The sequence below is a fragment of the Dreissena polymorpha genome, chromosome 1 (assembly GCF_020536995.1).
Source record: "Dreissena polymorpha isolate Duluth1 chromosome 1, UMN_Dpol_1.0, whole genome shotgun sequence".
NCBI classification, from domain to species: Eukaryota; Metazoa; Mollusca; class Bivalvia; order Myida; family Dreissenidae; genus Dreissena; species Dreissena polymorpha.
The window spans coordinates 119,414,847-119,439,654 of record NC_068355.1 but is presented as its reverse complement, the minus strand read 5'-3'; the positions used below and the strand labels follow the sequence as shown (position 1 = coordinate 119,439,654).

General features: G+C 36.5%; 2 protein-coding genes across 9 annotated transcripts in view; one reads left to right on the top strand and one right to left on the bottom strand.

Annotated features, from left to right (window-relative positions):
• Positions 1 to 12,409, top strand: part of LOC127846943 (uncharacterized) — a 115,597-nt gene extending 103,188 nt beyond the window's left edge. For 6 of the 7 annotated variants that reach the window (XM_052378381.1, XM_052378429.1, XM_052378421.1 and 3 more), the window contains 5 exons: positions 26 to 95; positions 4,634 to 4,743; positions 5,363 to 5,548; positions 11,303 to 11,499; positions 11,911 to 12,409. In XM_052378381.1, the coding sequence (XP_052234341.1) occupies positions 26 to 95; positions 4,634 to 4,743; positions 5,363 to 5,548; positions 11,303 to 11,499; positions 11,911 to 11,995 (648 nt within the window). In that variant the 3' untranslated portion in view covers positions 11,996 to 12,409. Of the gene's footprint in view, positions 1 to 25; positions 96 to 4,633; positions 4,744 to 5,362; positions 5,549 to 9,037; positions 9,147 to 11,302; positions 11,500 to 11,910 lie in introns of all 7 variants that reach the window. The other variant, XR_008033748.1, reaches the window with a different exon arrangement.
• A 6,454-nt stretch (positions 12,410 to 18,863) lies between these two features.
• The window catches only part of LOC127847015 (uncharacterized), a 40,313-nt gene continuing 34,368 nt past the window's right edge, over positions 18,864 to 24,808 (bottom strand). The window contains exons 18-19 of one of the 2 annotated variants that reach the window (XM_052378528.1): positions 23,663 to 23,805; positions 18,864 to 23,099 (exon numbers count right to left, since the gene is read on the bottom strand). In XM_052378528.1, the coding sequence (XP_052234488.1) occupies positions 23,680 to 23,805 (126 nt within the window). In that variant the 3' untranslated portion in view covers positions 18,864 to 23,099; positions 23,663 to 23,679. Of the gene's footprint in view, positions 23,806 to 24,808 lie in introns of both variants that reach the window. The other variant, XM_052378518.1, reaches the window with a different exon arrangement.

Here is a 24,808-nt window from a genome sequence, read left to right as displayed (position 1 = left end):
ATCTCTCTTTGTCTATTATTTGCAGGACCAGAGTCACCTGGCTGACTGCTGGAGGATGTTACACAGCATGGGCGGTCAGGTGGAGTACGTTGTAGGTGAGCATTCACAACAAGTTCTCCATGCTAGTGAATGCTGGTCTTCGTACTTGAAATAATCGGTTTAAGCACTTGATCTTTTATGAAGCTCAGAATGTTTTTTTTCCACCACTTTATTAGAGTTGAGCATATTTAGTCAATGACCTTGTCTTTACATTTTTCTGCCCAGTCCAACATGTTTGTGGCTCACCTCTTTAATGAAATGGCCAGCGTAAGCATCAGAGCAAGGGAAAAATGTTTTTGTTATTTATTTATTTTCAGGATTGGCTTGAAAGATTTCGTTCAAACTTAATACATTTATTACTTATATTAGATTGATCTTAAGGCCATATATGGTCAATACTATTTAGAAATGTATCAACATTAAGAGTCTATTTATATTTATTATATATTGTTACACTGCAACGCCGATATATCGCGGACCGGTATATCGCGCTGTCCAATATATTGCGCTTTGGCTATGGCTCTCAAAAATCCGACGGCGTGATCACTAAATTACATGTTTTAATTTGAGAATTCGCTTACTTTAGCAAAAAAACGGTTCTAGCTAGTATTAACACCCTATATTTTGCGGCTTACTATGGCACGCAGTGAAGCGTAAAAACAGTTGATACGTGACAGTGTTGTTTGCACGCGGCCGGGGTTGTTTTTAACACTAAGGAATGAGCAATACGTGTCACTGCATAGGTAATAATGGCAGTTTACTGGTATATAAATCGTTAAATTTAGCAACTGGTCATTCTGTCTCTTTACAAGAAATACATTGCAAAAATGGCTACGAGCAATACTGTCACATGCAAACGTAAACAGTTCTCGATTACTGAGAAGATTGAGATTATAGACAAGATAAAGGCTGGTCAGTCCCAAACATCAATAATAAAGGAATATAAAAGTATAACGTAAAATTGTTGTTTACACAAAATAAAGTTACCCTTTTTTGGTAAGCTAGTTTTTCAGGAAGAGCTAGAGTCAAAATTAAAAGGTACATTTCCATATTAAAATGACCCGTTTGTCCAAGTTTGGCAACTCTAGTTTAAAAAAATTTCCTACTGGCCAGACCATTTGTATTTTAAACCTTTACATCTAAGGTATATACACAGATTACATCTCATCAAACTAATATATGTATCTAACATGTTATGTTGATACCTTCTACCAATACCTTTCTCCCTTGAGATTTCATATGGGATGGAAGGGTCAGGGTCACTGTTACTATAAGTTTCAAAATAGATTCCATTTGATTTCTTGATAACAAATTGTACTTTAAATATACAGATCTCGCTAGGGTTGCATGTGGCCTGCATGATGTCAAGATGAAGGTCACTGTTAACTAAAGTAGAAACATTAATTCTGCTTAGAAACTAAAAAAAACCTGAGCTCTATCTGTCAAGCTTTTATTATACCTTGTATAGAAGACTCCTTTTTCATTGGCTCAGCCATGTCTCACAGACTGTGTATTTTTATGCCCCCAGATCGAATGATCAGGGGCATATTGTTTTTGGCCTGTCTGTCTGTCATTCTTTCCCAAAACTAAGTTTTGCGATAACTTTTGCAATATTAAAGATAGCAACTTGATATTTGGCATGTATGTGTATCTCATGAAGCTGCACATTTTGAGTGGTAAAAGGTCAAGGTCATCCTTCAAGGTCAAAAGTCAAAAAATACAATCCAAGGGAAATAATAAGCTTTAAAAGGGAGATAATTTCTAAACCTGCCAAATGATATATTGAAATTTTATTTCAAAGCGGCGCAATAGGGGGACATTGTGTTTCTGACAAACACATCTCTTGTTCCATATGACCTTGGTAGCTTTTCATCTTAGGTCAGTAACTTTAAATTATGTCATGGATGTAAAGAAGATGACATTATAATATAGAATAGTGATTTTTTGTCCCCTACCGGTTTCACCAGAGGGGACCTATGGTTTGCGCTCCATCTGTCCGTCAGTCCGTCCGTCCCTTCTTTCCGTCACACTTTTCTGGATCCTGCGATAACTTTAAAAGTTCTTAATATTTTTTCATGAAACTTGGAACATGGATAGATGGCAATATGGACATTATGCACGTCATTTCATTTTGTTCCTACGTCAAAAATCTGGTTGCTATGGCAACAAATAGACTGGATGTACTGCTGAAAATGGTGGTTTTCTGGATCCTGCTATAACTTTAAAAGTTCTGAATATTTTTTCATGAAACTTGGAACATGGATAGATGGCAATATGGACATTATGCACGTCATTTCATTTTGTTCCTACGTCAAAAATTGTGGTTGCTATGGCAACCAAAAAAAATTAATTCTGAAAATGGTGGAATTTCTGACAATGGTGGAGCCGGTAGGGGAAATATATTGCTTGACAATAGCCTTGTTTCGCCTGTTACTATTATGATAAGGGAGAAAACGGTACTAGGTACAATTAATTTCTTTTATAGCTGCTCAGGGAATAATCTTCATGTGCGTCCCGCGTCTATGACGCACAAATATCGAAATAGACGCATAGTTTTGAAATATGTGCGTCCACTCAGACGCATTGCTGAAACGAATCCGTTAACACATACGCGAATCACGTTAAGTACGAACCATCTTGGGTATGAGTCTTAAGTGCAGCGATGAACGCTGGGTTTAACCAGATGAGGCTTGAAGACTGCAACAAGTCTTTTGATTGGCTCTAGTCGAGCCGCTGCTGTATTATACAAACCAATTAGAATCAACCATTTAAATAGAGTGAGTTATGATATTTTCTAGAGTCCCTGGATGAAAACCTGCTTCAACTTTTTGTAACTTACATTGTAGTCATAAATAATACAGAAAAAATGCCTCCGAAATAAGGTGTTGAAGCTAAATCCAAAACAAACAACTCTAAACTTTAATATTGGTAGGCCAACGGCTGGCAATTTGGACGTTAACAATAATATTATCAAGCTCGCAATTAGGATGTTAACAATAATATTATCATCGATTTGAATCAAGTTGAAATGTTGTAACAGGTTACATTCATGTAACAGATAATGTTATAGCCTATGTGAAGGCAAACAAGATAGTGATGACCCTGAATTTGCTTTTTTGGTTTCAACATGTTTTTGAGATTATTAAAAGTTTATTGCAAAATATAGTATTTGAGCTAGTGTGATTTAAACTCATTTTCCTCACTACTTGGTATCTTTCAAAATTTGGGACCCTATTCTTTTTCAAGGTGGACTCATTAATTTTGGCCTGGAACTTATTGGTCTAAAATCTGCGAGTTCTGGGACCCATAGATAGTAAATTCTAGATTATTCCCTGGCTACTTACTGGCTCGCTTACAATGTGATAACAGTGTAGTAAATTTATATTGGGCTTGAGCTTTGCTCTTGTCTAATTATAATGTCCTTACCCTTTATCACATTGTATTCAGTCTGGAATGAAGCTGAGTGAGGCTGGTAGGTTTTCATGTTAGGTAAGTAACATTAAATGGCATCACTGACGTAAACAAGATAACGTTATTAAAAACAGAATAGCATTTTTTTCTCCTTTCGTTACGTTGATGAAACAGGAAGGCTACTTGGTAAGATAAATATGTTTCACGGCTTCTTACAGACCCCAATATTATGCTTTGAGTTCATTTGTATCGGGCAACAGCGCAGCTAAAAGTACATACATAGATGTGTTCTATCAAAACTTCATTTTAAATTTCAGATTGAGTCATGGTATATATATTAATATATATTTGTAATTCTGCTAAATAACTCAATAACAAAATTGAGCTTTTTTAATTCAACTGAGCACATAAATGCCTTATATCCATATCTAGCAATGTGATAGAATATTGGGTGTAAAGGTCAAAGACACTGTAAGAATATGAAGAATTGTTTGTTATTAATAAATTGAAAATAAATTGAAAAATTGGAATGAAACTTTACTTACAGATTTCATATATACATGCATTGTGCTTGGTATGGGTGTTATTATGCTCAAGGTCACTATAAATGAGTAAAGAACAAAGGTTCTGACGTAAAATATCAAGAACAGTTGAGCTTTTGTTATGCCAGCATATCTATAGTGTACAACAACTTCGTTTTTGTTTGCATGTGGGGCACATGGGGTCAAGGTCATCTGTCAAGGTCACTGTTAGAAGATATAAAAAAAGTTCCTGCTCAAAATCAAGGTTCATGTGTCCAGGATATCTTACATATTAAACAGATGCTAAATATGTTGATAGCAAAAATATTTTACCTGCTCTATAAATATTTTGGTTTCGAAAATAAAAGTGAGAAACTCTGAAAAGAGCAAGATAAGTTGTGAGGGCTGTCGTCCCAAATCTTTTTTTGTTTTGTTAATAAATTTAAACAAGTATGCAATGACTGAGACTTTAAAACTATAACTGTAACTCCAAAAAGTATAATTAAGTATATGAAGTATATAGTGATGAAACTTCGTCAACATATTCTTCACTATTGGTGCTTGTGATTGTGGGTATTGCAAGTGAAGCCTTTGACTTTCACAAACATCCTTATTAGAATTATTGTCAACTAACTTAACTCCCCCATTCACTCCCTGTGCAGGCATGATGGAGGTACTTCAGGATCTGGTTCTCACCTGTCTACAGTTGGGCACAGAGTCCCAGGGCGGCGTGGCAGGTAGCACCGGCAGCCTCAGAGGCTCCCGCAGAAAGGTATGCACTCTCCTGTTAGGGCCCTTTAAGTACTAGTGTTTGACTTATGGCCCTTGGATAATTGATGTTTGAGTAAATGTCCTTGGATTATTTAGGATGTTCTGTGTAAGCAGATCCTTTTCCAGAAATCAAACAGCTTTTATCCATTCTGATTCATTGAAATATCTGTAATATAAGTCATGATGCATCAACCAAGTTCAATAATTGATTGAATTCCTCCTTCCCTGAATTACTGAGTTATTGGCCTTGAATAAACAAATTTATCAGTTTTAGCTGTTTCTGATCTTCTAGACAGTCTCCATCCAAAATTAATCTTTGATCTCATGATTGCTTTTGACCTAGAAATAATATAACAGCCAACAACTATTGTTTATTATGAACAGGGAAGATATGCAAACAAATCGTATTTTAGCCTAAATCTTACAACTACTAAACTTATGTACCAGTAATATTTATTAATTGGCTTAAGTCTGCAGTAAAAACATGTGAAGCCACTAATCCAGAAAATGTTCCAGTAGGTAATCTTGCTGCAACAATATGACTGGAATGCTTTTGAAAATGGCTAAAAAATCCCCAATGAACAATCAAAACAAATATTCATATCATGCTTTCCTGCCAGAACCCAGTGGAGCAGAAAGCCTTGACTAAGATGGTGATGGCCTTTTACCAGAAGTTGATGTACGTGACAGAGGCTAGACTGACAATGGCCGCCCGCTCCCTCACTGACTATATCGAGAACAAGCTCAAGTCCGCGCTTGAGTTTGACCCCGAGACTGGACAGCCATATCTGGCATTGGAAGACAAGGTGACCAACTCCCATCTTTGCATTTTTTTCGGAAGATGTTTTGAGAGTGTGAAGATTTTTGCATGATGTTTTGAGCTTTCATTAATATTTTGTTGATTTTTCAGAAGTATAATGTTGCCTTCATTGTGTTGTTTTTTATGTCCCCCACCACTATAGTGGGGGACATATTGTGTTTGCCCTGTCTGTTGGTTGGTTTGTTGGTTGGTTTGTGTATTTGTTTGTGAAAACTTTAACATTTGCAATAACTTTTGCAATATTGAAGATAGCAACTTCATATTTGGCATGCATGTGTATCTCATAGGGCTGCACATTTTGAATGGTGAAAGGTCAAGGTCATCCTTCAAGGTCAAAGGTCAAATATATGGGTCAAAATCGCTAATTTAATGTACACTTGCAGTATTGAAGATAGCAGCTTGATATTTGGCATGCATGTGTATCTCATGGAGCTGCACATTGCATGTTAGTGGTGAAAGGTTAAGGTCATCATTCAAGGTCAAAGGTCAAATATATGGGGACATAGTGTTTCACAAACACTTTGCTTGTTTTCATTGGTTATGTACAAAATTTCAAAGCTTTTGATTTTACCATGATGTTCAGTTTTTCCTTTTGTTTTTTAAGGCCTTTATTAAACCAAGAATATTTGTGTAATGGTAGAGTTCACTGTATTTGGTATGTTTGTTGTTTACATCTAAAGCCTTTGATAATAAGACTTATTAATTTCTGAATATAAATTCATAATATTTATTTTCGCGGAAACGAATGTTGTTTATTGGTTTCTATAGATACGATTACGGATGTAACGTTATGTACGGAATGCTTCGGTTGAGTTCGTTAAAACAATGAAATTACGCATATCCGTACCACTTGATATTACGTCATTCCGCCTTTTGCAAACTGCCTGTGCTTTGGTTCGGATTGTAAACAAACTTAATTTAAATTAAATCTCGAATCATCTAAAATAATGCCGCGTGGAACAAAGCGGAAATTACTGGAAACTGTGGTAGAGGCTGGAGAGGACGATACCCGGCTCTTACAACCGGAACCAGATAGAGGCTTTATTGATTTTGAGCAGATAATAAGGGCATCTAAAATCGTTTCTCCTATTACTACACGTACCGTTGAGGGGTGCGGTGTTAGCGGGGAATCAAATCTAGGTTTCCCGGCAATCGAAAATACACAAGTTCAATCTCTTGCTTCGGCTATTCATCAGGGTCAAAACATGATAAGTTGTCAGGAATTGACGCGCTTATCAAATGATGACTTGGCTGCGCACGTGCCAGCCGCATTGAAACAACAAGTTTCTAGAGGCGAATATGTCAATTTGGCTTTACTGTTAAAAGGTGCCTTCGAATTATCCGCTTTTTGTAACGGTAGTGTTTTGCAACTTTCAGCAGAGGGCACTCTTGAACAGCGCCCTAAGGAGTGTAGGGATAAAATCTATAACATCGAACGGTGGTCGGACGCTTTCTTGGTTTATGCGTCAATCTACCTTAGCACGCGACCCGATAAAGTGCAGGAGATTTTGCATTACATGTGGACAATTCGCGAGTGTGCGTCACGCCAGGGGGGTTTTGCATGGCGAGAGTATGATGAACAGTTTCGTCTGCGCCAGGCCTTGCACCCTACGTCTTGGGCGTCAATCAATAATGATCTTTGGTGGTGATGCGTGCAAACACGGGCCCCTGAGCGACAGGGGACGCCAACAGCTAATAACTTGTGTCACCACTTTAACGAGGGACACTGCATGTGGCCCAATTGTCGGTTTACACACGCATGTTCAGAATGCGGATCTCGACATCCGGTCATTAACTGTCCTTTGCGCCTCTGCCCTATCAGCGTCGCGGAGGCGCCTCGTTTTCAAAGGGGACGGGGATTTCATCGATTTCGACCACGGTCCCAATGGCACGGGAACAACCGTGGCACCCCAAATAGGTTCTAAATTGAACGCTAATTTTCCCTGTAATCATGACCTACTTAATCTCGCACCATCGCCGGTGAATATCAAAATATTACGTGAATATTTAACATCGTATAATTCTACAGATTAAAATGACCTTTTAAATGGTTTTACAAATGGATTTTCAATGCATTATAACGGACCCAGAGTCAGTTGATTTAGTAAAAACTTAAAGTCTGCAATCGCAAATGCGGACATAATTCAAGATAAGATAAATAAGGAGATTTTGGCGGGGTGGTTGGCTGGGCCTTTCAGCGAACAATCTTTTTTTAATTTCATGGTTTCCCCAGTTGGCCTGGTGCCAAAAAAGACACCAGGTGAATTTAGGATGATTCATCACCTTTCTTTTCCAGAGGGTAACTCGGTTAATGACTTCATTGATAAAAAATACTCATCCGCTCAGTACACAAATTTCGATGAAGCGGTTCACATGGTTCAAGATTTAGGGAGACACTGTAAACTTTTCAAAATGGATCTTAAAAATGCTTTTCGCCTACTCCCAGTTCGGCGAGAAGATTTCGAAATACTGGGCATACAGTTTAATGGCATGTTTTATGTGGAAAAAGCATTACCATTTGGAGCTTCAGTCAGTTGCAAAACATTTGAACAGTTTTCCTCATTCCTTGAATTCTGTGTTAAGAGTAAAATGTCATCGGGCAAGCTTATACACTGTTTAGACAATTTTCTGGGTGGTGATAAATCTGAGCTAGGTTGCAGCAAGGTGATGGATTCGTTTATCAATTGCATGCACGAGCTAAACGTGCCGTTAGCCACGGAGAAAACAGAAGGGCCCACGGAAATAATCGTTTTCTTAGGCTTAGAATTAGATTCGGCGGAACTAGTAGTCCGCATTCCTAAAATAAAAATAGTTGAGTTACAGGAAAAAATTCACTCCATAGTGCAGAAACAAAAAATTAAGCTAAAGCAAATGCAATCGTTAATAGGGTCTCTTAACTTCGTGTGCAGGGCAATCCCAGTCGGCTGCCCGTTTTGCAGGAGATTAATTAACACCACCTGTGGCATTTCAAAAGCATTTCACCGCATACGTCTAACACGTGCTGTTAGGCAAGACCTCGAAATGTGGTTGACATTTCTGCGCGATTACAACGGCGTGTCGGTTTTCCATGACCGATACTGGATATCCAATGTTGACACTGAATTGTTTACAGATAGTGCTGGCGGGTCTGGTTTCAGTTTTGGGATTTATTTTAAAGGTCACTGGTGTAACGCTCGTTGGCCTGATTTATGGCGGCAAAAGGGCGTAACTAGTGAACATGACTGTTCTCGAATTATTTCCAATCGTAGTTGCACTGTTTCTCTGGGGCGAGGATTTAAAAAATAAAAAGATTATGTTCCATTGTGACAATGAAGCAGTTGTTTATATATTGAACAAATTGACTTCCAAGTCCGATATGGTCATGGATCTTATTCGAACTCTCACTTTAAGATGCTTGGAAATAAATGTTATCGTTCGCGCCAGTCACGTACCAGGATCTCGGAACGTATTGTGCGATGCGTTATCTCGGTTTCAGATGAACAAATTTCGAGAGCTGGCACAGGAAGCAGACCCCGCTCCTGACACTGTTTCCGGGTCATCTGTGGAACGTCTTGAACATACAACAAAGGCGTTAATGTTCAATAGTATGTCAGTAAATTCGTGGCGTTCGTATCATACCGCTTGCAGCGTGTTCAACAATTTTCGATCTGCATATAGTCTAAACAACAACTGGCCCGCGGATCAACAACCGGTTGTTCTCTTGGTAGCCTATTGTTTTGAAAAGGGTCTATCACCTAAATCTATCAAGAGCTACATTTCGGGATTGAGTTATATTCATAAATATATGGGCTGGTACGATATAAGGAACATTTTTGTAGTGAAGAAAATGCTTGAGGGCTGTTCTCGCTCGCGACAAACGGTTGATACGCGAGCACCAATCACTTGGAAGGTCTCGACGGTTATTATCTCGCAATTAGCAAAGGTTTTTTATAATGACTTCGAGCGCTCACTATTCACAGGCCCAGAATTTGTGGGGGATAAATTTGTGAAATTTATTGTGGCGGAAAATTCTGTTTGCCGGGGGTCGGATGTGCATGCGCATTTATACATTTATCTGAATGGACTCTGTGACTACTTGCGTAGTTTATCATCCTTGTCCTTTCGGGTAATTCCAAGTTATTAAAGTCTAAGTCTTTTTACATTTATCTGAATGGACTCTGTGACTACTTGCGTAGTTTATCATCCTTGTCCTTTCGGGTAATTCCAGTTATTAAGTTTTAAAAAAATAAAAAATAGTAGCAATACCGTAGGGTAAAAAACGTTTAGGTGTCAAATCGCTGGTTGAACGATAAGTTGTATTTTAATGTCCGATTAAGAATGTAAAAAGGTACCAAGTGTGGCGATAAAAGTGTGATCACAAGTGTAGTGATCAAGTAAAAGTATTATCGCAAAAGCGAAAAAGTGTGATCACAAGTGTAGTGATCAATGTCCGATTAAGTATATTACCGCAAGTGCGAAAAAGTGTGATCACAAGTGTAGTGATCAATGTCCGATTAAGTATGTAAAAGGTACAAGTAAAAGTATTGGATCACAAGTGTAGTGATCAAGTAAGTGTTATCGCAAGTGCGCAAAAAGTGTGCCACAAGTGTAGTGATCAATGTCCGATTAAGTATGTAAAAGATCACAAATGTAGTGATCAAGTAAGTGTTATCGCAAGTGCTCAAAAGTGTGATCACAAGTGTAGTGATCAATGTCCGATTAAGTAAAAGATTAAAAGGTCACAAGTGTAGTGATCAAGTAAGTGTTATCGCAAGTGCGCAAAAGAGTGATCACAAGTGTAGTGATCAATGTCCGATTAAGTATGTAAAAGGTACAAAGTTTTTTCGCAAGTGCAAAAAAAGAAAAAAAGAAAAAAAGTGTGATCACAAGTGTAGTGATCAAGTAAAAGTATTAGTGTGTCATTAAAAGTGTCATAGCGATTATCATGTAAAAGTGTGATCCAATGGTCAAGCGATTGGTAGAACTAGGTCTAGCCCAGCAAAGTATATGGTTCTTCCTAGTTCGGTCGCTTGATGAGCAATAGCATTTTTTATTTCGGGAAGGCGGTGTTGCTACTATAACGGTGTTACTTCACGTTTTGTTATTTTAACATGTGCTCATCCACCTCCGGTAGGCATATTTTCAAAGTAACAGGTTTCCACGAGTGGGTAGCCGATCTTTCGGGGCTCGTGGTTACCAACGGTTGTTTTTTCGCTGCGGCCTTTTATATTCCACTCTTTACTCGTATAATATATTAAAAAGAGATCTGTTAGTGAATACTTTGTGCATTCTATTACATTTTTTTTGATGTTTATTGGGAGGCAAAATATTTTGGAATCGGGTCATTAAACTAGTTAAATGTAGTAATGTGTTGTTTTTTATCGTTTCAGTTGTAAAATAATAATGAAATACTGATACATCCTCAAAAATATATTTCTTGACAAAGAGTCATATTTTTTTCAGTTAGTATAATTCCGGTGTTCGAAACACTAAAACTTTGAACACACATATTTGCATTCAAAATACTAACTAAATACACAAAAAATTATATTTACAGCAATTTATTTATAATTGGAAAACAAACATTTTTTTGTCAGAAAAATTATTATCTTATATTTTCTAGAAAATCATACTCGTAAATTTTGGTATTTTTGTACCTTATGAAGCACAAAACAACATCTTTATCGGGAAATCTATTTGCAAATTTCAGCATTGTTATTGTTGATGTCTGTATCAAACTATCTCTGCTTGCTGATTTCAGTCCATCTTCCGTCTGGAGGAGATGAAGAGTATTCTGAGGATCTACCAGGACGTGCTGAGCAGTGACGTGAGGAATATATGTCAGGACGTTGACATCAAGTACGTGCCCCGACGACTGGCCACACCCAAGATGGCTGTCAATGAGCAGAAGAACGGCAAACCAAGCGGAACTCTCAGGTTGTCCGATCGGACTCACAGGTACAGCATGTGGACGCCATTGATTGAAATATAATCTCTTAAATTATTAAAAGCATGCAGGGGTCGGTCAATTTTTCAGGTGGTTGATCGGCAAAACATGTTTTTAGTTGTGGAGTGAAGTACTTTTCTTAAACGATTTGCTTGAAAATTTACATGAAACACTTTGAAGGGTATGTGTGCAAAACATGTATTTCATCCTAATGATGTACAAATTGATGAGTTTTTTGCCCTTGAACATAGCTGATAATTAGTTGCAGGTCAAGTTTTCTTTAAAAGTTCTAGTTATGTATATTAAATTTTGATTATTAAGCATACATGTTAAATATAAGATATGTGATATACATGGAGCTTGTACGTTTCATTTGATAAGATTTTATCTGTTTATCAGTTTGCTTGACTTGCACATTTCAGACATCAAGCTGACCCATACCTGTCCCAGCCAGACGTGTATCACCAGACTTCAAGGCCAGGTCAGTGTGGCTTCCAGTATCCTTGACAACCCCGACTACTACCGCACACGGCACAACCCCATGAGACCCATTCGGGAATGAAAATTATCTGGGAGAGACAGGAATGAATGACAATGCTGATTGTGTGTTCAATGATCAAACTTAGCACATACAGGCCTAACATGAAAGCAAACCTGTAACTGTGTTGGTAAAACAGGGCTAGAAACTTACCATTTGACAACTAGGCTAAACTAAAGAGACTGTTATACTTTGTGTGTACATGTATAATCTCAAGGTGTTTATGTCTAAATGCTCAATGTGAAAAAGAAACTGTTCTCCTTGTTGTTATATGTTATCAGGGCCAAGAATAGTTGTGTGGAATATTTAGTCAAGAACAACTGCTTTTTACTTAAATTAATATCAATTAGTATGTCAACATGATTATATACGGTTTAAAAATATCTGTCTTTATTATTTGTTGAGTAATATGCATATTTACATAAGTTATGCCCTCAAAATTGTTACGGTCTTGTAAACTCTTCTGAACTCAAAGTGCTCATGGTCAGCCTAGGTCCAATGTCTGTCCTTGTCTATTGTGCAACAGCAACTTTCAGCTTGTTACCAATCTAGAGGCCACATTGTACATCTTTATGAACCGTATCTTGACAATATCTAGGCACTGTAATCTGGTTAACGAGTGTCTGGTTCACTTGTGTCCAAAAGCTAGGTCATCAGGTAAAATAATACAAAAATGTGTAACGACTCGACATGCCACATTTTATGTGCAATTTTAATTAAACGTGTCAATTATCAAACCATGAATAATTTCATGGCAGATGAATATGTTATTTATATTCTTGACGAGCTTTAGCAGTTTCTTTATGATGTACAGGGTAGTGAGCGTTTCATGCAATTGATGATAATTTAGAGGGGATTCAAATACAGTGGTATTTGTGGAGTTGATGATAATTTAGAGAGGATTCAAATACAGTATTCTTTTAACTTTATATTGTTGTAAGGCGGATTGTCTAGTTGTATAATGCTTGTTGCAAAACCTGATTTTTTACAGGTAAGTCACACAACTTCAACTCTTTTGTCACTGAGAACTTTATTTTTATGCAGTCTTTGTTTCATTAACATTTGATAATTTAAGAATAAATAAATGTACTTTTACTTTTAATTATAAAAAAATACACAACAATTTATTGATACCAAGAGAAAAATTCTTTTTTACTGAAGTGTAACATATGGGTTGCTGTAAAGCTGTTTTTCATATACTTCAATCATAATGTAGGCAAGCCATTCACATATAATTTGTAATTGATTAAAATGTTTTTTATACACAAAAATAGAAGAATTTTGTTCTAGTAGAAGAAACAAAACATTTTGTTTAAAAAAAATGTGCCTCGTTCTTAAAACACTCTGTAACTGCAATGAATGAATCGTTTAACTGATTTGTTCAGGTCATACAATGCTAAGCAGTCACCATGACCATTCAAGAATACCACAAATAGTCATATTCTTTAAAAAAAAAACACTACATTATTCTTAGTTTGACAGTTGAGAACAAGATGTGTTTGTGAAACACAATGTCCCCCTATATGACGTTTGACCTTGAAGGATGACCTTGACCTTGTGAAGGATGACCTTGACCTTTCACCACTGAAAATGTGCAGCTCCATGAGATACACATGCATGCCAAATATCAAGTTTCAATCTTCAATATTACAAAAGTATTCATAAAATAAGCGATTTGGGCCACATATATTTGACCTCTGACCTTGAAGGATGACATTGAACTTGACCTTTCACCACTCAAAATGTGCAGCTCCATGAGATGCACATGCATGCCAAATATCAAGTTGCTATCTTCAATATTGCAAAAGTATTCATAAAATGAGCGATTTTGGCCACATATATTTGACCTCTGACCTTGAAGGATGACCTTGACCTTTCACCACTCAAAATGTGCAGCTTCATGAGATACACATGCATGCCAAATATAAAGTTGCTATCTTCAATATAGCAAAAGTTATTGCAAAATGTTAAAGTTGGCGCAGACAGACCAACAGACAGACCAACAGACAGGGCAAAAACAATATGTCCCCCACTACTATAGTGGGGGACATAAAAATTGACTACATCACTTTAGAGGCCACATTTACGACCCAATCTTGATGAAATTTGTTAAGAATGTTTATCTGGGCAATTGCTTGACAGAGACAATTGTTCACCTTTATCCTGGCTGTGTGTCACAGGAAAGACTCGGGTCTATAGGGTTTACTGTACCGCCTTTTTAAAGCTGAGCTGTTTCTTCCTTGAAGATATTTTTGAAGCCTTTTTATATGTTTAAATTTAAATAATTAAAGTTTTGGGCAAGTATAAACACAGATAGCTGAAAGAGGCACAACAGTTGTCCTAACACACCCCCTCTTTTAATGACACCACCTTTTAATAGAATAAGAAGTTGTGAACTGAATTTCGAATTGCAAGCTTGCAAGTACATCCATCCATTAACAAAATTTATTTAGGGGATTTCTTTTTTTTGTCACTAATTTTCATGTATGATCCAATCTAGAGGAACTTTTCTCAGCATGGTTATCTTTACAATATCGTGCGTAAGTTGGAATCTTGTTCATGTGTCCAAAAACAAGGTCACTATATAAAACAAGAGCACCGCATAACGGGTGCCACGCTCCGGCTACGGGTGCAGTTTTGAATAAATGAAAGCTTGAAAGAAATGTTTAAAAAAAAATAAAGTCACTGACCTTTGACCTAGTGACCCCAAAATGGGTGTGGCGTGTAGAACTCGTCAAGCTTCATCTACATATGAAGTTTCAAAGTTGTAGGTGGAAGCACCAATCGCATTGTTATTTTGCTGAAATGACGTTGCAATGTCAAATGACGTCACGAAATGTAAACAACATTCAGGATTTATCATTATGTTTGCGTAAATATTTATTGAATTTGCTCATTTAAAAGCATGTGATAAAAACGATCTGAGGCTCGTCATATCATACCATATTTTATTAAACTCGTCAAGGAAATTTGTTAGTAAGCTCGCCAAAGGCTCGCTTAATAACAAAATTCCTAAACTCATTTAATAAAATATGGTATGATATGACAACTCATTCCAGATCCTATATATAATTTGGTCAATGTCCAATAAACTGTTAACCAAACACTCAGGTGAGCACTTAAGGGCCATCACAGCCCTCTTGTCTAAAAGCTATTACAAATTATACGAGTCGTGTCCTGACAAAACTGGGCATAATGCATGTGCGTAAAGTGTCGCCCAGATTAGCCTGTGCAGTCCGCACAAGCTAATCAGGGACGACACTTCACGCCTTAATTGGATTTTTGCTAAGAAGAGACTTCATTTAAACGAAAAATGTCATAAAAGCGGAAAGTGTCGTCCCTGATTAGCCTGTACGGACTGCAAAGGCTAATCTGGGACGACACTTTATGCACATGAATTTTGCCCAGTTTTCTCAGAACACGACACATATGTGCATGACATTGTATATTTATGACAAATCATATTAGTTGTTTTAGATAAAACATCACAATGCAACAAATAAAACAAGGGCTGTTTGTAAAACATGCATGCCCCCCATACGGGCTTTCCGTTGTAGTGGCAGCCATTGTGTGAATACGATTTTTGTCACTGTGACCTTGACCTTTGACCTAGTGACCTGAAAATCAATAGGGGTCATCTGCGGGTCACGATAAATGTACCTATGAAGTGTCATGATCCTAGGCAAAAGCGTTCTTGAGTTATCATCCGAAAATCAATTTACTATTTCGGGTGACCGTGACCTTGACCTTTGACCTTGTGACCTCAAAATCAATAGGGGTCATCTGCAAGTCATGATCAATCTACCTATGAAGTTTCATGATCCTAGGCGTAAACGTTCTTGAGTTATCATCCGAAAACCATTTTACTATTTCGGGTCACCTTGACCTTTGACCTAGTGACCTCAAAATCTATAGGGGTCATCTGCAAGTCATGATCAATCTACCCATGAAGTTTCATGATCCTAGGTGTATGGGTTCTTGAGTTATCATTCAAAAACCATTTTACTATTTCTGGTCACCGTGACCTTGACCTTTGACCTAGTGACCTCAAAATCAATAGGGGTCATCTGCGAGTCATGATCAATGTACCTATGAACAGGCTGTCAAGCGGTCATACTTTTTCCTACTATTTCCTACTTTTTCCTACTTTTTCATCAGGATCCTACTTTTTCCTATTTTTTTACCAAATCTTTCTACTTTTTCATTTTCAATTGAGAATAATTTTTTTAACAGTTTATTTAGTAAACTTGCAGGATGAATGAATCTATGGCATGACTGTATCCCTGTTAATGTGCATTTACATGTATCTAGATGAGACCTTACAACCCATGCTGACTGTCTGCTAGCACCTCTTCAGGAAGCATAAATATTTATTTCTTATGTAACTTTTGAAAATATTGACAAGTTTTTTTTAAGTAACAATAGTGCCTTGTTTACTTCCTTAGCATTTGTACGCTGCAGACTTCACTACCTTACACAGTTCCCAGTGATGCAAGAGCTGTAGGAACCCATTGTTTATTCCAGTGTTATTTTGTTTCCATTGACAACAATTTGACCAAACCTTATGCATGTTTACATGATATTGCTGTTTGGAATGTAGAGATATAGAGATACATGTATTGTATGAGTGGTTATGTAATATGGAATTTATTACACAAGTTATTGGAAAAAGATAAAACTAATGCTTTGCCGAGTTTTCATCATTTACAAATATAATGTAATAAATTCTGTATTACATGACAATGGATATGATGTTCTATTGATATCATAGGTACATCATGTTAGTAATTAAAGATAAATGCACAGAGCCTAAATGCCCTGATACATTTTTATGCTCTCGGTAGGGTGGCATATAGCAGTTGTACTGTCAGTCCGTTTGTCTGTCTGTCTGTCTGTCTGTGTGTCCGTCCGAAAACTTTAATATGGGCCATAACTTTTGCAATATTGAAGATAGCAACTTGATATTTGGCATGCATGTGTATCTCATGGAGCTGCACATTTTGAGTGGTAAAAGGTGAAGGTCATCCTTCAAGGTCAAAAGTAAAAAAATACAATCCAAGGGAAGTAATAAGCTTTAAAAGGGAGATAATTTCTAAACCTGCCAAATGATATATTGAAATTTTATTTCAAAGCGGCGCAATAGTGGGCATTGTGTTGTAGCGGATCCGTGGTCTAGTGGTAACACACTGGCTTCACAATCCAGAGATCGCTGGTTCGATCCCTGCTGCACCTAACCTACTAACTCGTCTTTCGCATGAGATGTTAAACCGAGGTGCAGTGTACTAGGTGCTATACACCGGGCACTTAAAGACCCAGGGTCACCTCTGGAATGGGGTGTCTCCTGTATCTTGCATTATCCCCCGTAACCAACTAACACGTCTTTCTGGGGGCGATGGCCATATGGGAGACAATCCCGGTGCACTCGATAAAAATTAATGAAGAAGAAGAAGAAGGGCATTATGTTTCTGACAAACACAATTCTTGTCTAATGATGCCATAGCTAGTGAGGTAACTTCAAGGTGTTACAGCGTAGTATTAAAATTATTTAACGGCATTATTACACTCCCGCGAAGTCATCAATAATGTAAAAACCATTATTTGAAACTGGAATAAACAATGTAGTGCAACTGTTTCATTGCCCAATCAATGATGTCATAAAAGATGTCAGGTGATAAGGTCCTATCTCCAGTTGCATAATCTGCTCTGCAATGACCAGTCATTTTGAATGTAACTTAAGTTATTATAACTTCACCCTATTGTCAATTTAAAGGTTTCACAATGTAGCTGTAGCAGAGCATTGACACTGCTTTATATACTAGTATTAATCTTGTACAACAAGTTGGTGTATCACTAAATAAATTTGATCTTCTGCTTAAGGATATAACATGCACAATATATTACCATTTTTATATCGATACACAAAAGACCTCTAACCACATATTTGATGATACACCAAAATGAACAGCATCTAATTATACTTCAGGGTAGCTTTGCTTGAAACTTTATTATCATAGAAACACTAAAAGTGCTAAAATGCCTAGTGGGAAAACAAAGTTTAACCCTTCATGGATGGAGAAGTTGGACAACAGTGGAAAAACACTTGGATCATGGTGCAAGAGAGATACCGGCAATGAGTTTGCAAGATATTGTACTGTCTGAAGGAAGTCCATCTTGTAATTCTGGTGCTAATCAAATGATAAGTCATGCAGATGGATAAAAACACAAGGAAAACATGAAATACATGCATGATAATTCACAAAAGCGTGGAAGTGCTCCAAAGCCAAGCAGCTCTTAGGGTGGTGGGGATAAATCTATCTGTATGCAAGTACAACTATCACACAAGGAACAGATACAAAAGGCTGAAATCTTCTGGGCCCTCAAGGTAGCTTCAAGTGGGTATCCATACAGAACATGTGATGGCACTCCTGCTCTGTTTCAAGCTATGTTTCCTGGACCTGTGTCTAAAAAATTAGTATTATGTATTCCTACTTTTGAGGGAAAAGTTCCTACTTTTTCCTACTTTTTACCTACTTTTCTTGCAAAAGTAGTTCCTATTTTTTCCTACTTTTTGAAAAAAGGTCACTTGACAGCCTGTATGAAGTTTCATGATCCTAGGCCCAAGGGTTCTCGAGTTATCGTCTGACAACCACCTGGTGGACCGACAGACCGACCGACATGAGCAAAGCAATATACCCCCTCTTCTTCGAAGGGGGGCATAACTATTGTGTTATTTGGATGAATGTTATTTTCATGATATCCAGCTTTTGAAACAACAGGTAAAATCTTGTGAATTAGATAGTGCTGGAGCCCTTTAGGTTAACACAACAACATTCAATATATCCTGTTTTGTGTTTATTTTCCTACGCCATCCTCAAAAACTGCAATCCATACAAAACATTAACAACTGGAACTTGATTATGCAAATTAAGAACGAAGTTAAAAGCATTTATGTAGCAAAATCAGCAGATTCTAAAAACAGAGACAACAGTCAGCAGTTTGTACATAAATTCACTAGCGTTGGGTCAAATACTAACAGTAATCATGAAAACGATTTTCTATATTTTGTATAAGTAAGCCATACATGTTAATTACATGATAAGTTTTGTTAAGTAAAAAAATTTTTTATGAAGTTTCTCAAGTTATTCATAGGAAAACCCATTTCGTTTTGTCAGTAAAGAGGTATTAGTTTACGGCTATAGGGAAAAAACCCCAAATATCTTCAATTCTTCAGTTTTTCAGTGGCCACTTACTTCCATGGCTTAACACACCATAAATATAAAGTAATATTGGTCTCTAACAATAATATCAGAACATTTAAAAAATGAATGAATTTGTTTTAGTAATCAATCACAAATCAAGTGAAATCAAGAAAAAATATAAATCCATTATTCAGATATATTAACAAATATCTTTTGACATTACAATATGCAAAAAGTAACATTTGATCTTAAACAAGAGCACCGCATAACGTGTGCTATGCTCGGCTGCGAAAGCTTGTCAGGATTATTTTTTTTAGAGGTCACAGTGACCTTGACCTTTGACCTAGTGACCCAAAATGGGTGTGGCGTGTAGAACTCATCAAGGTGCATCTACATATGAAGTTTCAAAGTTGTAGGTGGAAGCACTTTAATTTTAGAGCCAATGTAAAGGTTTTAGCACGACAACGAGCAGGCTATGACAATACCTCGGGTTTTCTCCGAAAACAGCCTCGCTAATAAAATTATTGGATTGGAGTTTGCTATCAGATATAATTAATTTAAATAAATTAATGAATATATCAGTTTTCATGAAAAGTACATAATTAGTATCCGTATTTGTTTAAAAGAATCAACTGGCATAACAACATGAGAGCTTTTTATTTGACATTTGTTCAATGTACATCAACAGATATGTTAACATAAAGAATGTTTCGACTTTAGGAAATTGAAAGGTGCAGAAAACAATATGGAACTTAAACAAATATTTTCATTGCACAAAGACAAGATCTTGTGTTATATTGTTGGAATAAATTTGCTTTGTAGACTTTAATCACTTTGTACTCATAAATATCCAAATTAACATGATATCACATGAATATAGTGTAAGAAGTATTTACAAGAGCACTGCAAGAAAAGTGCCAACGCTCTGCTGCGGGTGCAGTTTTGAATAAATGAAAGCTTGTAAGAATTTATTTAAAAAACATTTTAAGTCACAGTTACCTTTGACCTATTGACCCAAAAATGGGTGTGGCGTGTAGAACTCATCAAGGTACATCTACATATGAAGTTTCAAAGTTGTAGTAGAAGCACTTTGATTTTAGAGCAAAATGTCAAGGTTTTAGCACGGCGCAGATGTCAGAGGGCGGACGACACGATGAGCTGGCTATGACAATACCTCGGGTTTTCTCCGAAAACAGCCGAGCTAAAAATTAAAGAATCGTAAAAGAAAAGCCTCGGTGATACTGAATAATTATTTGAACAAATAAACTAATAAAAATATACCCCTGTCAGATAACTACTGAATATAATTGTATGTACAATTGAAAATACAAATATATTTGTTTTTCAAGTTCAAAATATACAAATAAATCTCAAATTACAAATACCAGCAAAGAAACACATGTACATGATGTTTAGCCTTCACAATGTAGTAAAAAACAGTTTATGTATAATAATTGCAAAAATGTTTACAAGAGGTCTTGTGGATCCTTGAACGCTGTCCTGAGAAATTGTCGCTTGTAGGTTTTATAAGTTGGAATTATTTGAAAATGTATTGCGTGGTCAGCTTTTCCCAAAGCAAGTTACTTGAACAAATTTGTAAAGGACCACAATACAATATTAAATACCAAATAGCCAATATTTGTGCCATGTGGTATCATAGATTTTTAAAGTTTTCACTTTCAAAACTCGGTTCATGACCTAATAAGTCATGAAACCAGAAAAGGGCCACCCTTGGAACACTCATGTGCAATCAGTTAAATTCTCCCCAAGTGTTCAGTAATAGTTTGTATAAAGTAGCAAATACTCAAAATCAATGAATATTTCACAAAATATATATTATTTAACGCCATACAAAATGTGTCACAAAATATTCCAGGTGAATTTCGAGCTACGATATCCAAACATTTACAAGCAAACATGAGATTGGCCTTGGGCAGGTTCGGAAGCACGATGTAGTTCTCATGAACACGTCGTTACACCACAGTCTCAAGTTGGCTTGTGAATGTTCTGATATCATGGCAGGAAATTAACATGGAATATATTGTCGCACAAAAAATAAAAATGAGCATTTTGTATCTCGTAAAATCTTTGTTATCATACCACATCTAGCGTAGAAATTTGGCTATTGGTACAACAAACACTGATTTTTTTATGGGTTAACTTAATTTTTTGAAATATTGTAAGCAATATTCCTTGATTTTGAGTGTTTATGGGCTTGTAAACAAATTGTTTACTGACGCACAGAGGCTCTGGTAAACGGATGACTGACATTACCATACCCCAACAGCTAACCATGAACATATTGTGCTCAGGTAAAAAAGAAAAAACAACAGACAAATAAGCATTAAAAAATATATATATTCCTGTATGCTTAACAACACATTAAAAACGACACAAATCAACACACACATTTAAATATATAATAATATATGAATATACACATGTAAGTACCAACTACTCGAATTGTTATTAAAATTCATTGTAAATGTTATAATTTGATTCAAAATTGAAAGAAAATGTGTGAGGATTTGCCTGTATAACAATGAAGCAAACTCATACATATATACACAATAAAATACAATCAATTGATTTAAATTATATGTAATTTACTGTAATTGATGAAACATTTACATATAAACTAAATATGTGTAACACAGACTGATTAGATGCCCCTACACGACACATGTTTGCTCACAAACAAATCCAATATACATTACAGAGAGGATATGCAGACAATGGACCATAATACTGCCAAATCTCATCCCAGCAAAAACTTATTGCAGCCAAAACTTGTTTTCTTTATGATCATCTCAACATTAAGGCCATTCAACAGTGAACATTTGAGTGAGTTCCGCTCTGAAGACAAGTTGAAAACGCAACACTTCGGACTATGTATTCTACAGTGGAAAAACTTTGATAAGTCCATTAGTCCGAAAAAATGGTAACTTGTATGTAATTCCTTTTTTTAAACAATCATCAACAATGTAAGGTAATTCAACTATAAAGTTCAAGATAGATCCAGTTGGTAGAACAGAGGAGTTGAGAACACAAACTATTTGTACTGCATGTGTCTTGTTCTGAGAAAACTGGGCTTAATGCATGTGTGTAAAAAGTTTCCCCAGATTAGACTGTGCAGTCTGCCTAGGCTAATCAGCGACGACACTTTCCGCATAAACTTGATTTTTGGTAAGGAGGGACTTCCTTGAAACTAAAAATACCATTAAAGCAGAAAGTGTCGTCCCTGATTAGCCTGTGAGGACTGCACAGGCTAATCTGGAATGGCACTTTACGCACATGCATTATGCCCAGTTTTCTCAGAACACGACTCATATAATCTATAATCGAAAAAAGAACCATTATGCCATAAAATCATTGCAGTGTATCTTTACCGTAAACTACACTTAAAGGTCATTTAACTGTCATAGTTTAAGCTAATTCCAGCAAGGAATAAAATAGGAGTTAAAACACAAACTTCAGAACTGCAGGTTAAGTGCAATGCTTACAAAAAATCATCAAGTATATGTTCAAATAGCACAGAAATAACCCGTTAGTTATTGAATTTGATTACTATGTGTTATATTATTTTCATCTAAATCAATACTTGAATACCTGACTGTATAAATATAAAAACATAATACTGATGTACAAGGCAACAAGCACTTGGTTCAACATATTCCTGCAAGTTGGTTCTGGTAAGAGAACAAGAAATACAATAAAGTTACTTATGCATCAATAATTGCTAAACAAACAGTGATGTCCAAACACTCTGTTCCTCAAAATCCTTCCAGATTGATTTGTTTAAAGCTGTCTTGGGTACCAGTTAGCACTATGGAACAGTTCATTGCACACCATATGACCCAAGCCAATCCAATATCTACAACTCAAGAGATAAAGCAGCAGTTCAAGGATATAATTCAATGCATTTTAAATTGAATTAATTTTAATACACATAAATCATGTAATTAACTTTAGCAATGAATTGAATAATGTTTTTGGTTGAAAACGTTCAGTACAAATGGCATACACAAAAAATTATATGCTATAGGTTATATCACATACATATGTGCAGTCCTGACTTAAAAAATGTTTACATTGAGACTTCAAAAATGTCGATTTTTGTCCATATATCAGACGCGCAAAATTATATAAAGACAAAAGCAACTTTTGTCTTGAAAAGTTCTGTTTTATATTCCCACAAATAAGGTTCTTAATAAGTGTCACCTGCTTTCCCTTAGAGTTAGAGATATTTCTTATACAATGTTACCAAAATATTAATTTAAGAAGTTTTAAGTCATTTTGAATAATGATAAGTATGAACGTCTGTTTGAAACCATTGCTGCAAAGTTGTTTGTGTTTTTTCATTCAAATGAACTGCTGCTTTGAAGAACCCTTGATGCCTGGCTGGGCGAATAAAATAGTTAAAAACTCCCTAATCACTTGTAGAGCAACATCTGTCAGGTAGTGTCAATCCGGATCATTCGTAGCTTGTAGTTATCAGCCAACACGCAGGCTGCTTCATTGGTGCCACCACAGTAATGAGAGGAGGAAAACACCGTCAGAAGCTTGCCCTGCTGTTGCACCTGAAAAAACAGGGTCAGAAGAATCTTATTATTAAAGACTCTACCTGACAAACACCTCGTGAAACGTTCTATGGAATCTTAGTAATTTATTACTCACACTAATGTGAGTAGTTTGCCTAAGCAAACTGGAACAAATTCTGTAGCTCACCATATAGTTACTATCAGTGTCATTCAACCCTTTACCACTGAGATACATATTTTGACGCATTTGTAGTCACTTAGAAAGTTAATTTTAATAAAGACATAAAGACTTTTCTTGCTAGGTCCAGACCATCACGATGATGACAACGGCCCTTTTTAGTGCCCCCATATTTTCGAGAGCATAATCTTAACAAGAGGGCCATGGGCCCTAAGGCGCTCACCTGAGACCCGAAGGAACTAGCTAACAAGGGACAATATTGTCACAAAACCAGGTTTTCATTGTGAAAAAAAAATCTGATAAAGGGAGAAAACTGAAACTGAACTTTTGAAATGAACAAACAAAATTAACCCCCTTTGTAAGTTTTTTTTTTTTAATCTATTTTTAGTCGTGGCGACCTTGACATTGGAGATATTGACGTGATTCTTTCGTGCGACACACCATCCCATGATGGTGAACAAATGTGCCTAATGATTTTTAAATCTCACAATGAATGACATAGTTATGGCCAGGACAAGCTCATTTATGGCCATTTTTGACCTTTGAACTCAAAGTGTGACCTTGACCTTGGAGATATCGACTTAATTATTTCGCGCAACACACCGTCCAATGATGGTGAACAAATGTGCCAAATGATTTTAAAATCTAACAATAAAAGACATAGTTATGGCCCGGACAAGCTTGTTCCACCCGCCCGCCAGCCAGCCAGCCCGCCCGCATTCGCCAATCTAATAACCAGTTTTTTCCTTCGGAAAACCTGGTTAAAAACCTGGTTAAAAATGTGACTTCTAGAGTGTTTTATTACTATAAAAATATAAGGGAATAGAACCCCCCCCCCCCACCCCCACTGGCGCTTCAAACCAT